This window comes from Syngnathoides biaculeatus, chromosome 11, assembly GCF_019802595.1.
Source record: "Syngnathoides biaculeatus isolate LvHL_M chromosome 11, ASM1980259v1, whole genome shotgun sequence".
Classification (NCBI taxonomy): Eukaryota; Metazoa; Chordata; class Actinopteri; order Syngnathiformes; family Syngnathidae; genus Syngnathoides; species Syngnathoides biaculeatus.
The window spans coordinates 2,500,723-2,516,911 of record NC_084650.1 but is presented as its reverse complement, the minus strand read 5'-3'; the positions used below and the strand labels follow the sequence as shown (position 1 = coordinate 2,516,911).

Sequence of the window (16,189 nt, the reverse complement as noted above, 5' to 3'; positions counted from 1 at the left end):
CATCCTTCCTCTTGGCAGTATTTTGGTAAATTCAGCTTCCACTTTCAAGGTTATGTGGATGACACCCAATATTACCTTTCCACTAAACCCACTGCCAATCTTCCTTGTCCTCCCATACTGACTGCTCCTGTGAAGTAAAAATTTCTCATCCTACTTGCTAAAACTCAACAGTTAAAAAACTGAAAACCTACTCTCCGGTGCAAAGTCCATGCTAGCCAAAATTGACAGTTTCTCCATTACATTTGAAAATTCCTCTCTTTCCCCCTCTCCTCAGGTGAATAGTTTGTGTTATCCTCGACAGGAGTCTCTCCGCCCAAGCACACAAAAACATCACCCGGTCTGCATGCTTTCACTTACAAAACATCAGTCATCTCCGTACATTCCTCACCCCCACACTGCTGCTGTTCTTGTTCATAGGCTCATCACATACCACTTGGATTTTTGTAACTTTCTGTTTGGTCTCAAGCCCAAGTCACTACAAAAACTACAACTTTTTGGAAACTCTGCTGTCGGTATTATCACAAGGACCCCTCCACTTACCCCATCACTCCTACCCTGCAACATTTCCAATGGCTCAATGTGCAATACCACATTAAATACAAAACAGTAACCTGAACCTTCAATACCATCAACAACATCAACCCGCCATAACTTTCTGACTGCCCACCTTCACTGTTTCCATATAATATCCATTTATTTATTTATTTATTTATTCATTCATGCGTTTGTTTATTTATTTATTCATTCATTCATTCATTCATTTACATATGCATTTATTTATTTATTTATTTATTTATTTATTATTGTTGTTGTTGAACCTAAACATGACCAGCTTGTGCCAAAAAGTCCAGACTGCTCATATGTTTTTTCTTCGGTTATGCTTTAAGGCTTTATACGTACTGTACGCACTGTGACTCATTTAAAGTGACGTGTATACATACCTGTACAAAAGTATGAGGCCCGCAGGCTAATGATGCTATTTGCAGAACCTAGTTACCTCCTTCTTTTGTTGAATTTAAACCACTGAGAAGGGGAATATACAGTTGTAGTGTTTTGATGAATTAGAGAAAAAAAAAACACATTTATGTGTATTGGTACAATGGATGCATATAATGGCACAATGTATATGAGACTGTGTCCTGTGACACGTGACCGGGTTAATCCGTCCATATGTTCTCAGTCCTGGGGAAATGTTGTGGGTTGTAGTGCACTTAGAGTAGGTTAAGGTTGATATCAAAGTTACTTACCTTTGCTCCCCAGGTAGCAACAACCAGACAGTTGTTTGTTTGCATTGGAATGATGTCTGTGGTCATTTAGATCTCTGTTTTTGTCACTCGCATGGACATTGCACCAAAAAAATGACTTTATCCACTTTTGGATGTCATGTATTTTGTATTGTATGTATGTATATTGTACATGCATTTCGCATGTACAGCGGAATTTACTTACTTACTCACTTACATGTGAGTTTTGTGGCACAATTTAGACAACTGGCTCTTTGTACAGCTTTTTATTCCCAGCTCAGTTTTGACGGAAGAAGAAATATCCATCTATCCTTATTGTTTTTATGTTTACACACCCCATTTCCTGTTACACATGCTTTGATTCATTGTGGTGAAGTTCCAGTTGTTTCATTGTATTCATTTTCTTCAGGTGACTTTGACAACACACGTTCATTGATCTAATGCAGTCTGACATCATGTCTCCATTATCTCTGTAGCCTGGGTCGGGGCTCTTGCCATGGGGATGATCTTCTTCTGTTCGCCTGTGGTCAGCATGTTTACGGACCACTTTGGCTGTCGGAAAACTGCCGTCAGTGGGGCAATCCTGGCATTCATCGGATTGCTGAGTACATCTTTTGCAAAGTAAGATCCAATTGCTCCCTATTAATTAATGTATCCCGGTTTAACGTTTTGTGGCAAACATTTATTCTATGTCATCCTCCCCTGGAACTAATCAAATAATTATTCTTTCATGTTTTATAGTAATGAACAGATTCATTCAGCAAAAGGTTGACTAGTTAGCTATTTTGCCTGTGTGTGAGCCTCTTGTGAACCAGCCATTTGATGTTACTTGGGGTAGCGTGCGCTATAACTTGGAAAACCCCTGGTCTAAAACATGAGGCATGCATGGTGCCTGAGGGAACTATTCTAATTTTGAAATTGAAACATTGACATCTGGTATGAATTCCATGGACATAAAGTCTAGTTTTAAAATGTTTTAAAATAATTTTCACCACCCTCTAGTGTTCATCGCATTGTAGATGCATGCTGGCATTTATAGGTCCCATGTAAAACACCTATGGCTAATGAGCAGATTAGATTATGCTCGAGCAATGCAGAGCAAGCACACAGACACAGAAACTGTTTAAGAGTAACAGACTGATATGTTAAATGCAGAGGTAACCTTTTTCATGTTTGCAGATAAAAAAGTTTAAAAAGTGTCAACATGAGTGTTATGCTCAAGCCAATTAGGAAATACAGTATTTTCCAATTTATGTTGTAGTGTCATTTAAAGTAATAATTTCAACGTATACTGACTGACTAAATCACCCTGTAATGCCGCCCAATTATTTCATCATTGTCTGTTTTTCTATTTTAGCTCCTTGAGCCTCCGCTATTTCACTTATGGAATACTGTTTGGCTGTGGATCCTCCTTCGCTTTCCAACCCTCTTTGGTTATCCTTGGCCACTACTTTCGCCAGCGTCTGGGCCTTGCAAATGGGGTGGTGACGGCAGGTGCCAGCCTCTTCTCCATGGGTCTCCCGGTTTTGCTGACCAAAGCTGTGGAACCACTGGGACTTAGCAGAACCTTCCAGATCTTAAGCTTATTTATGTTTGTGCAAGCCTTGCTGGCACTAACATTCAAGCCATTGCTCCCTGCTGGACCTTGCATGGGATCAACTGGCCTTGCTAAGTCCCATATCCAGGCAGGTGCAACTCCTCAGAGTGGGAGTTGGTGGCAGAAGGCATTGGTGGGGATCAGAAAGTACTTCAACCTGCGAGTATTTCACATCCTCACTTACCGTGTGTGGGCATTTGGAGTTGCAACGGCAGTACTTGGCTACTTTGTGCCTTATGTCCATCTGGTAAGACCATTGCACTCTTCTTCCATTGCATATTTTTTTTCCCTGCCTCAAAGTGCGTCATAACAATAATTCCATCTGTACCTTCCTGAATGCCATTTTTTGTGTCTTGTAGAATAAGCATATTCTCACGTTGTCCTTAAATGCAGTGAAGGGTGGAAATAAGATAAGGATCAGAATTCAGTGATTCTGATTCCATTATTGATACTGTTTATTGCGCGGATTCCTTTTCGATGATTTTATCGAGTCTCATTAGGCACACACCGGCAACTCGATAAAATGGACTAATAACGGCTAATAAACGGCCGATTGTCCCTTTACATTCAAACACTTTTTTATGTGGCCATATCCACCCATATTACCGTACAATACAAAATTATTCCTTTGTACTTGTTTGTGGCGTAAAATGCCCACTACATAACTGTTAAATTAGCTTGAAAATATTTGAAAAGTTTTACATTCCATCCAAACTTAGCACATTGATTTGCTTGGTCATGGTGACATTGTTGACGTTGTCATGATTGGCAAATTGAGGCTGGTCACTTTCATGAGGGGTGGGAATTGATAAGATTTTAGCAATATCAAACCCGGAATTGGATCTCACACACAGAGTCAGGTTTAAATAATTTTTTCACTTAAAGATGTTGTATTATTGATTAAGGTCATAGATGGTGATCGTGGTGGATGATAAACAGCAATAATAGCACTAGAAGTAATTTTTGTATGCAGAAGGTCGAATATGCTAGACCTATTTTTTTTTAATACCGAGTCAACAAAGGCTTCAGCTATTTGATGTTTTTGAACCCGTACCTGAGATTACTGACTTGCACAAATCATACATGGCACCCTTCTAATCTTTCATTGAAAAATGTAGCCACGATAGAGAGTACCTCCTCCTCTCCATGAATCCTTGTGGCTAAAGGAGGTCTATGCCATGTGTTTCGTTAATGTAACATACCACGACGATATGGGATATTGTGCAAAGTATCGTTAAGAAGAAATGATACCATTGGAGGCATAAATTTCTCATTGCATCGATAAATTGGAACTAGTTCTCGATTCTGACCCCCACAAGTAATAAATGTCTCAAAAGTCTTTATCAATATGTAATGTGACGACAAATGAAAGAAGTTTGACTTCTCTAGTATGTGATAGAATTGGAGAAACCAGTTTGGTGGATCAAACCAGGACTTATGCAATCTTATGTATTTAAATATTTAGTCTCTCAGCTCACTTGGGAAATGTAGATTGAGAGCATTCATGTCAGGGTTGTTCTAGATGGAAAATCCAAAATTTCTGTTGCCTTTGGGACCTGAACGTGTGCTGGGTACACCAATAGTTAAGATCAGACATGTTCATGTCAGTAGCGTTGTACTGTAATAAGTTTATGAGAATTGCTCTTGAACTGTAGTTTCTCATCAGATGATATCTTTAGAAGTATAGTAACATCCAATTGCTCTTATTTTAATTTATACTTGACTCTAGAAAATGTAACAAATTATTGAGGATGCAATGTAAAACTGCATCAGAGAACTGTGAAGTTGATACCCATGTGTCCAGATTTCGGATGTTTCAGCTCCGGCCTCCCACTGCCAGACGTGTTATTTCAGGCCCAAGTCCAGATGTAAACACATCCCCGGCCTTTGTAATGGCTTGACCACTTCAGGAAAGCTGTCCTGTATGGCCTTTCTGTATCCTCAAACATGCCTATCCTATGGCCATTGGTCCATAACAAACTGTTAAAACAATCGCAAATAGTTCAGCGTGTTCAGGAAAGAAGTCAGAGGCTGGCTTTGTGTTTTGTATCTGATTGTGTGTGGCGGAGTAGCTGGCTTCTGACCAATATATGCACAGTACACAAAGTATATTCCTGCTATGCTGTTCCACAAGTTAACATTTGGGTTTTACTTCAGGACATTTTACCAAGTGCATAATCTACTTCTTAAGTATAGAACAAGACATGAGGATGTTTTGCAGAAGGCTGTTTCCACTAGGTTGTGTGACATTTTTTTTGTTTTCTGTAGCACCAATCTTTTTCAATCATTGTCACAGATCAACTTTGTCAAGGAGCAGTTCAAGGAGACCAAGAAGGAATGGGTACTCCTCGTGTGTATCGGAGCATCATCAGGAGTGGGACGCCTCACTTTTGGCAAAGTTGGGGACCTAATTCCTGGTCTGAAGAAGATCTACATGCAGGTCAGGAAATGAATGACAGAGGAGTGTTTGAAGGCAGTGACTTTGCTTCATGTCTTTTTTCATGTGATGTTTGAAGCCTTGAACATCTAGTAGAAATTTAAACTGTCGCAGCTTGATCAGTAATTGGATCTAACCACATGGGATACATTGTGCTTATGCTATATAAGTATTTATAAATTTTGTTAGCAGAAACACAATCCATACAGCTTCTTAAATTTCAGCTATGCATTTTGTCACACATATTCCATGAAATATTTAAGCATATCATAGATGATGGACATTGCATGGTAATTCATATTGTGATCTGTAGTCATACAATTTTAGTTTGGTCTCCATTTAGAGTATATAGTCTTAATTTTGTCATCTTAAAGGACCTATAGCGTCCAGATGGACTATATTTCACGAGCAAATTCCCTTTATGTATTTTTTTGAGGTCAAGAAAATGAAATTGGCAGTTATTCTCATTAATATCAACCAGTTTTGTAGAGTTCGGTAAATAACTAATTCCCCTGGGAGAAGGACTGGGCAATTAGGTAAAAAGTAATGATGATTATTTTGATTGATATTGAAATCATAATTGCATGATTAGGTGGAACGGTGACTGTTAGAACACAAATGTCAAAATCAGGCTCGTGGGCCAAATTTGGCCCATTATATAATTATATTTAGTTCGCAAGATCACATCAAATATGTATTAGATCTGACCTGCTGGCTGCCATGGCAGTATAGCACATGCACAGCTAACACTACATATCCCAGAATGCTTTGCAAATGCGTTTGCGCCGCCCTGTCAGCCGGTGAATTGCCCTCACGTCCTTTACTTTCATTAGCATTAGCAACCTGTTGGCTTACTAGCATGTAATAATGCCCTTATGTAAAATGTTCAAACGAAAGAGAAAAGAGGACCTTTCAAGACAAGCGGGAGGCAGACTATACAGTGGTGCCTCTACTTATGAAATTAATCCGTTACGTAAGCCGTTTCAGAATGTGAAACTTTCATAAGTAGAAACGCATTTTACATGAAAATAGCTAAATCTGTTCCAAGGCCCCCAACAGCCACCAAAAATATGCATTCAAGGTGTACATAATGGAAAGAATAATACAAAATTATGTTCATTTACCTTAAAAACAAGCATTCAAAGTTTACATGATGTAAACAATCATAAAAAATGATTCATTTATATTTGGTGCTGAGTGCATGGTGAGCAAAAAGGCATCGTGGCGTCTTCAGAGACAGAGGCACACACACAACTTAATTCCACTGAATTGAATAAATTCCATAAACTATAAACTCAAAACAAACATTAATATTAACTTTCAATGTTTCCTGAAGTACCAATCCAAGGATGTTTGCCTGGCTTTTATTAATATTGCGGAAATGTGCAACGCAAACATCATCAAAGTGACCGATCGCCCGACTAGTTAACACATTTTCCAAGCTAACACAAGATCCTTGTGGTGAACTATGCCGTCGATGTCGTCGCTTCTCCGTCGAAAGATCCTCATGGTCAACTAACTCGTTGGTGTCCTCCTGAGCCTTTCTAAGTGAAACAATTTCCTCAACCTCAGCTTCAACCTCCACTTCGAACCTCTCCAATCAGGCAGCAACAGGATGAGGCCACATGGCAGTAGCATGATGAAATGAAGTCTGTTTGCAGTACATAAACCTTCAGAAGCTTGAAGTTCCTGCAAATGTACAATATCTTTCCATTTTCCTGTACCAACAGATGTTTTAATTTCACTAAAAAATGAAGACATTTTTAAGCAGGTGACAAGCATCAATGAACACATGCTTATTACGAGAACTGTCAGATGGGTGTGGAAATCTACTATTGATATTATCATGTACAATTAAATAACATAAATATTTGACATTTTTTTATTTGTGGTATGACCATCGATAACAAGAGCAAAACATGTACATTGCAATCATACGGTGCACAAATAACAGGCAATAACAATTGACACTGCATCTCTGCTGATAAACTATTGGTTAAAAAATATGCAACAGGCACTTTCCACTGGCCCTGGAGGCCAACAGCCATAACAACAAGTGGCTCAGTAGCCTCCCCTGCACGACCTTCCAGTGACCCTGCACCAAGGTCAACAAAGCCAACCATCTCTTGATTCTTTGGATCCCAGTCAAGATGCTTCCTCAGAGACATTCCATCAAGCATGATCCTGAAGGAGCTATGGTTTCTTGAATTAGCTTCTGCCTTTGACTGAAGAAGGTTTAGCACCTCCTAGGAAATTCTAGGCGTGGCTAATATGCTACTCACCCATCGAGAATGCAACACAAGAACAAAATGTGAATTGTATTATCCAACAAGAGGTCTACGGACCAGGTCGCTCATTTAGGCAAGTCAAACAAGGCTGCACATGTACACTTACAGATACAATGAATATACCATCGAATAGTTGCAGGGTGCGGTAGATGAAGTTTCTCTCGCACAAACTGATGGGCCTTTGAGCTGTAAAAATGTAAAGTTGTGGCAAAATGCTTCTTATCTCCACAATACTCATGAGCAGGTCTCCTGAGCAACTCCACAGGGATGTCTAGAATTTGGAGATTATCATCAGACAGCTTCTTCTGCTCTCCCAGCTCATGTAAGATCTTGTCAATGCAGACCTTGGCACGCATCTCCCGACGCTTTATATTGTGGAGATCAGTCTGAATCGCCTCGAGTTTATGGAGCGTATCATGGTACTTCTGCTTGAGAGTATCAGGCTGGCAGGCATAACTGTGCTCTGAAGTTACAACCTCCACACAAGCACCAACGTCTGCTGGGGCTGGTTGCTCTTTCATGGATTCCAAGGAGGAAGTACACCTTCTGTGACGAGCTGGCCTGGAGTGGTTCTTGTGAATATAAACACACACTATAAAATACCCATTTATACATATATGAGTCTATGGTAAACTTGAAATCAACCACAATATACCGGTATACAATATTTAAAAAATATATAAAATCATAGAAAACCCTCAGGCTATGTGCAAATTAATTAATGACTCCTTAAAGGTTCCTAACTCCTACTTCCAAGAAAAACCAAATGGCATCGCAGTCTTCTTGAGCAGCTTGGAGAGTTAGAAGTCCTCTTCTCGGAAGTGTTCAGAACAAACAACATCATATCTTGACGGCACTCATTGCTTCTTCGTCACTGCATCAATGCAGTTGATGGCAACCACCCATAATTGTCTACAATGCTTATCTGATGGTATTCTGGAGTAATATAAAAAGTTCTCAAGATATAATTTCTGTAGCAATGTCACATATATCAATTTTAGACTGTCCCAGTCATTTCACTGAACACCTGTTTGTCCAAAGGAATGTAAAACTATTATTTTGATCACTTCCGTGCATGCTTTTTGGCACTGTGCTCTATGATTACTTTAAAACTTATGTAGTTGATAGTTGTAGCAAAAGAGAAGACACACAGACACAGAACTAGCCTGGCCAACAGACAGTGCAGGGTTTCTGTTATCATCTTTTGGAGTTCAGAATATGCCACATTTTCAATGAGAGAGAAGTTGCACTCTTTTAGTGTTAACTTTACTATTTACTTTACTACTTTTGTACCTTTTAGCAACAATGGTGCCTTTACAGTTATGGAAGTTACCCATGCCATGGTGGTGTCTCGCAAATAGTCATGGCCCTGGTTGGTGTCACGGGCAGGGCAAGGGGTAGGACCTAAATGGAAGACTCCAAGGCAAGGACGTAGGTAAAACAGAGGTTTAATAGCAGCCTGAGATCAGCATAAATGAAGGCAGTCCATAAAAGTGACAATACAAAAATGTGAAGAAAAAAGGCAAGGTCCAAGAAACATCAAACAAGGTCGGGTTACTTCAAGCCAAAAAACATGGGACATGGAATACAAGACAAGACTATGAGGACAAAAATCCTGGGATGTGGCAATGAGGCACATACACTCAAAACCAGAAGCCAGTACATTCACGCAACAAACTGGCAAACTAAAACATGACACGTAAGGCTTAAATGCATGACAATCAACAAACGAGGGGCAGGTGAGGAGGCTGTTGCCAGGAGCAGATGGCACACGACGCAGTGGCATTACACCCCCCTGACAGGCAGATGGCACAGCCAGGGTAAATGCCCTCGTCCGCCCTTCTTCTCACCACAGGCTTCTTCTCTTCTGAGGTGGTGGCTAATCAACGGACTTGGATTTTGATGCAGTTTACGAAGTTTTAAGAAGTAAATTTAGACAAAGACAAGGAAAACCAACAGACAAGAGCTAAAACTGAACACTGGATGTTTATTTGGAGCCTCAAACAAGCAGCAATTCGCCAGAACAATGTAAATGCCAAACAGTCATATCAAGATATACATTTAAATACACTACAGATTGGGACTTACCCACCTTGTTCTAAACCCATGACTGTCTCGGACTAAGTTTTTTTCCTGGCACAAATTGTAATCGTGTCCCAGCATCTAATTTTACACCCTCTTCTCCAGTTGTTGAGTTATAATCGTGTCTCAGCACTTTTTTTTTTTTACATGCAGTCGATACATGCAGTATAATCAAATATCTATTTAGTTTTAATGATATTTGGTGTTCTTCCATTACAACGAATTATCAGTTGATCAAGACCTCTTACTTTCTAATGGTGTCTTGTCGCCTGCAAGGGGGCTTTAAGCCATGGCTCGTCTGTCTCTTTCAGATGATCTCAGCTTTTCCAGCATTTCTTACTCATAAAACATTCTGTCAGATATCCCCAGTTTTAGCTAGCTCCGGAGACTGGCTGGCGACTATGATCCCTTTTGGGCTACCAGTTGCTTTCAGGTGTTATTTTTCTGTTATCTAAGTGAGCTCCCTCAGAGAGGTATGTCAGAACTCAGCTTTTTCCAAGAGTTGTCTCCCACTATGTTTTAAATGTTATTTATATTGAACACTTAGATATGAAGAACACAAGTAAAGAGTAGTTCATAATAATTAATTCTATTATTTATTGCTCACAAGATTGATCTTTCACAATGGGCACTAACACACCCCTATATCTCCACAGATGTTGGCTTTAAACTTTGCTCTGATAATAATCCAGATGGATCTTTTTCTCTTTGACCTGGAGGACACCATGTCAATGATTTCCAAAAAGTCAAGCAGTTTGGAATAAGGACTTGTAACACCACAGCATACTTTTCCCACTTTGACTCAGTCCGTCCCAGATGACAGATTGGTGTAAAGTTTAGTGTAAATGATGAAATTCCTAAATTCCTTCCAATTATACTTTGACAAAAGTATTCTTTAAATTGTGTACTATTTACTCATGAAGTTGTTTATCCAGGGATCAACCTCACACCATTTTTCCAAAATTATGACACTCTTCTGTTCCCAATTGAACATGTCCACCTTTGGAATGTTCCAGAAAGGTGTTTTTTATTTTTCCTTTTTTTTTTTTTTGAAAATGCTGCTGGCATCAAATTCAAAGTAAGAGAATATGCAAAAAAAAAAAAAAAAAGAAAAACAACAAAACAACAATGCTAATCAGTTTGAACATTAAATATCTTTGTAGTTCATTCATTTGAATACAGGTCGAAAAAGATTTGCAAAACATTGTAGTCTGCTTTTATTTACTTTTCACACGTCCCAACATCATTGGAATTGCGGTATGTAATTACACTTTCCATGGTGAAGATCAAAAGAACACAATTTCCTGCATTTCCAGACAAATGAAAATACCAGCCTTTACATTAAATAGAAAACTTCAAATTAACTATCAACTTCTTATGAAACCGTTCTTTATTTGACTGAGCCCTTGGCACAGACATATTACATATTAGCGCACTGAATCAAAGTTCATTCAGTGCAAGTTTCAACAGTTTGGCTGCAGATCCTAATTTGCAAACATACAAGACTTCCATAATGGAAAACTGCTGGATATTGCTAAGAGTGATTCAGTCCTAAAAGACAAGAAAAGAGATAGGGCAGTAGAATAGAGTAGGTTTGAGATGAACTGCCATGTGTTATTTGAGTACTTGTTTTTCAAATTATAACCCATTGTCCCTGTCCTGAAAATGTGCCTTTCCTAACGTTACGAAGAGGTTTGTTTTCAATTTCTGCTGTAGTCATTTCTCCATGCTCACCTTGAATCAGAGGCCATGATGTACGTAAGCATATGTAACATCATAGCTCTTCCCTACATCCACAACATACTTTTTTCAAAACCTGTTAAGATATGACTTTTTTTAAGGCACAACATCCAAACACACCCAAAGTTTCCTTTTCACATGCTGAAACCCTCTACCAAATGAAAATATGTCTTAGTCTTGTGGCATTCTTGCAAACAAATGGTCATATTAATACTAATAATGCCATCATGTGCCTGTGTACTTTTGTGACAGAGGACCTTAAAGATTCAAAGTGTCTTGTTCTGGAATACTGGCCGACACCTGAAAAATCCCCGGAGGAATTGGTGAACAGGAAAAATCCGTTTCAATGTGAAACCCCATGTGACAATTGTCACATTTCAAGAAGCATCTGAGAGCACTTACAATTAAGAATAGTGGACTTGCTAGAAAAGTTATCTCCAGTGTTGCTGTTCATCAGACCAGAGTTAGACAATTGGCCTATAAATGGAGAACCTGCTGTTGGTTTTCTTCCAATATGTGGCTGTTCTCCAAAGATGATTGCAACAGCACAGCATAGAATCCTCAATGAAGTAAAAAAACAAAACAACAACACCCTAGAGTGTCAGTTGAAGACTTACAGATGTCACTGATACATGCCAGCATCTAGCTGCTGACATTTCTATCATGTGGCAAACATTAAACAAGCATAGTGGGTTGCCAGTTGAACACCAAAGAGAAAGCCAATTCTGTCAAAAACTCCCATTGTTGCACTTTTTAAATTTGCTAAAGAACACTCAGATGTTGTACAGCACTACTTCCACGATATTTTTTTGTTTGGGGAGGAACATACACACCCATGTGTGGAGAAAAAATGGCATGGGACACCAAAATCAAAACCTTATCCCAACTGTGAAGCATTTGTGGAGGGAATATCACGGTATGAGTGTGCTTTGCAACTTCAGGGCGTGAACAGCTTGCTGTCATCATTTGAGAAATGAAGCCATACATTTAGCAAGATATTTCTCAGAAGTTGAGGCCATCTGTCCGAAAGTTGATGCTCAAGAGAGGAAGCGTGTAAGGACAATGATTAAAAACACAGAAGCAAACAAGCACCACAATCACTTCCGAAAATTGCCCCAAAATTCGAGAAAACAAAAAAAGTCCAAAATTCATTCTGATCATTGTGCACATTTGCTCTGCAACTACAAAAATGTTTGGTTGAGGTTACTGCAGCCAAAGGACGCTCAACCAGTTATTAAATCCAAGTGTTCACTTTATCCCATGAATGTTTCCATGTTAAGCTCTATAAAAATATGAAAACCTAAAATCGCTTTTGGTATTAGTTCAAGCAGACTTTATTCTTGTGATTTAGATGAAGATCAGCCTATTTTCCAGAGTTCACATACTTTTTCCTCCTATTGTGCATCAGACTCAAATGAAGAACCTCTGACTTGGGCTGCACAACATGATCCGACAAAAATATTGTGATATTTATAGGCTATAGCACAATACATTATACAAGTACTATATATCTCGATATTCAGGTTTCTCCTTTAATACCACAGTTGGATTTTTAACATGAAAATTAAACATTCTCAGTTTTAGCCTGATACAAAAACACATGCAGACATGAGTTTTCTGGGTGGGCGGGGGAGTATGCTGCTAACCGGGAGAGGCCCACCAGCAGGGAATGGAAGAGGAAATATGAGGAATTGTAAGATTTATAGTCGTGACTATACATATTTTTTGCATCTGACATGAAACAGCCTGCAATATATCGAGTATATTTGATGTATCCTCCGCCTGTACCTCTGAGGCATAAGAGGCCACAATTAAATGAAATATTCTGTTTTTCAGTACTTCTTTGCACTCTTTGGATTACAGGTTTATCAATACCAGCTGCTAAAATTGACACTGCATTTTGCCCATCATTTTCCTACACTGCATGAATAATAAATAAGCACAGAAAGTAGGTGGACTAAATAAGCACACCGCAAAATAAAAATACAGTATTAACCATATTCATCGTGCACTGTATAACATTGTTTAATATGGGAACAAATAGACTGTATATGGAAATCCCGCACATGCTTGTTTGCACAAATAATAGCACACAGTATTGTCATGTATTTCAAGAACAACATAAGGTGTCATTTCTGTTATTTACAGGTGGCATCCTTCATAGCCCTGGGCCTCATGTCCATTATGATCCCTCAATGTTCCCTCTTTGAGGAACTTGTGGTGGTGTGCGTATTCCTGGGACTGTGTGACGGCTGCTTCCTGACCATGATGGCCCCCATAGCGTTTGAGCTGGTTGGCCCCATGCAGGCCTCACAGGCCATAGGATACCTGTTAGGCCTTATGTCTCTTCCAATGACTGCAGGCCCTCCCATTGCAGGTGAGCGAATAGCTTTTGAACTTATTTTCTATACAGGTTGTAATGCAGAGAGAGATGCTGGTTTATTGATTATTGGTAAAAGTAAATTTCAGCACTTGACATATACAATATCTATGCAATGTGTGGAGGGAGTTTGAGGGAGGTGGTGCAACGAGGACAATTTGTGGAAAGGTATAGGCCTGGAGCCAAATGTAGGCTGCATTGAGGATTTGTCATCAAGCTAAAGAAGGATGCATATTAAGATCACTGTGCTAAGCTCTTTTTTTTTTTATCCCTTCCACCTCCTCCAAGCAAACCTTCCCTGTATTTAAAGTCACAAGTTATAGCGATCTAATGTGAGCATGGAGGGCAAAGCATTCATTAATTGACTCATGCATGCTCTTTTTTACGACGGTTTTTTGACTCACACTCTTAATTTGATTTTAAATAGGAGGTGTGCATGACTTAAAACATTGTTGCAAGTCAAAACATCTGGAAATTTTATGAGTACTTGGCGTGGTAGAGAGTTTTGTGCTCAGTGTGGAGCACTGCTGCCTTTGTGGTACAGTACCTACTCTGAGACGTTTTAAAATAAAATGTATTGCTACAGATGCGAGTGTAAATGAATGACACATGAAATGATTGACTGGGGATTTCTCTAAAGTATTCCGCCTCTTGTGCTAAATCAGCTACGATAGGTTCATGCCCCACTTTATTCTGACCAGCATAAGCACAATAGAGGATGGGTGGATGGAAAACAGAAAACAACAAAACTGACTCACTTTCCAGGCCTGTTCTGTGATGCTTGGTTTACATTTTCTTTCATTTTCCCATATGTCAACCTATAGAAATTAATTTCCATAACAATTTGCCTGAATTTCCATATATTTAAAATCATATCAAGAACATCACAATGGAACATTTTTTAAATTATATTTCTTTATGCAACAGGATAAAAATAACTCTCCGTACTGTTTAGTTACAATCCATAAGTATTACCCAACAATACAATCATTAATAAATGATGGCTTCAGTCGTATTTTAATTTATTTATTCCGTCAACCTTGTAATGGTGGACGCAGTTTCGGGCTGAAAAAAGTACATGAAATTTGTGAGATTTGTCCCATCGTCAAAAATATCTGTCAATAGATTAATTAGCCTTTACCAAGTCTGTTTTCAACTGTAGTAGTTGAAGAAAGTCTATTAAATCAATTTAATCAGATCTCAAAATTCAACATCATAGGGTTAGGCTTTTCTAGGCCCTTGAAAAGTTATTGAAAAATACAATTTTCTATCAACTTTTGTAAAAGTCATGGGAATTTTGTATGGATAATCTTTAGGATGTGTAAAACATGGATAAAATAATCCATCCATCCATTTTCTTAACCACTTATCCTCACGAGGGCCATGGGAGTGATGGAGCCTATCCCAGCTGTCAACGGGCAGTAGGGCGGGGTCCACTCTGAACTGGTTGCCAGGCAATTGCAGGGCACATCGAGAGAAACAGCTGCACTCACAATCATACCCAGGGGCAATTTAGAGTGTCCAATTAATGTTGCATGTTTTTGGGATGTGGGAGGAAACCAGAGTGCCCGGAGAAAACCCACGCAGGCAGGGGGAGAACATGCAAACTCCACACAGGCGGGTCCGGGATTGAATCCAGGACCTCATAACTGTGAGGCCATGCCGCCTGACTAAAATAATGTAACTTGAAAAATGCAGAGAAAAAGCAAAATGAAAGACAAACGAACGGTGGTAAAGGACAGACTTGTGATGTGAGGCTGGAAATGTGCATGGGGTGACTATACAGAGAGCTGTTCCCATTAATTTATACCCAAATATGCACTAATCTGTACTTTAGTAGACTGCAAATTGGATTTAAGAAGCGTGGCACACAATCAGGCAGCCTGGTCAAGCTCTCATATGCTTGGACAGTCCGGTCTGCACAAGGAACAGGTGGATTTCCCAGAAGAAGGAAGGGAATAAAGAAAAAAGTAAGAAGAAGATTTCCAAGTGCAGGGTGGTGCTAGACGTAAGACGCTCGGAGCAGATTTGTGCCAGCCCTATCCCTCTCAACAGCGGTTTGTCCATACGCTGCCCCGGCTCACGACAGGGTAGCTTGGGGTGCTGGCAGGATGCTTTGAAGCAGGGAAAGGTTTAATATGTCCTTGTCACCTCGTGGCGTGAGGTTGGGCGTTTTGGATTAGCCAGCCTTCGGCAAGGAATGAGAGCCCGGCAAGATGGTCGTGCGAGTGAAAGCTCAAAGGAGGGCTCCGGTGTTTCCGTCCGTCAATCAGTCTGTTTTGGTAAGGGAGCAGAGACTGTGATGCAATCCCATTCCGGAGTTGGGGGTCATAGTGCCATCTTACCTGTAGCAACCCAGTTAAGTGATGTGCCTATGTGGCAGCCTCGTTGGTGGGGGCAACATTCCCATCAAAGACAAAA

The 16,189-nt window shown here is 39.6% G+C and overlaps 1 protein-coding gene across 2 annotated transcripts in view; it reads left to right on the top strand.

The window, feature by feature from the left end:
• slc16a2 (solute carrier family 16 member 2) overlaps window positions 1-16,189 on the top strand; it is a 38,279-nt gene that overhangs the window by 12,245 nt on the left and 9,845 nt on the right. For both annotated transcript variants that reach the window (XM_061835241.1, XM_061835240.1), the window contains exons 2-5: window positions 1,721-1,865; window positions 2,602-3,088; window positions 5,138-5,281; window positions 13,537-13,765. In XM_061835241.1, coding sequence (XP_061691225.1) covers window positions 1,721-1,865; window positions 2,602-3,088; window positions 5,138-5,281; window positions 13,537-13,765 — 1,005 coding nt within the window. The remainder of the gene's footprint in view (window positions 1-1,720; window positions 1,866-2,601; window positions 3,089-5,137; window positions 5,282-13,536; window positions 13,766-16,189) is intronic.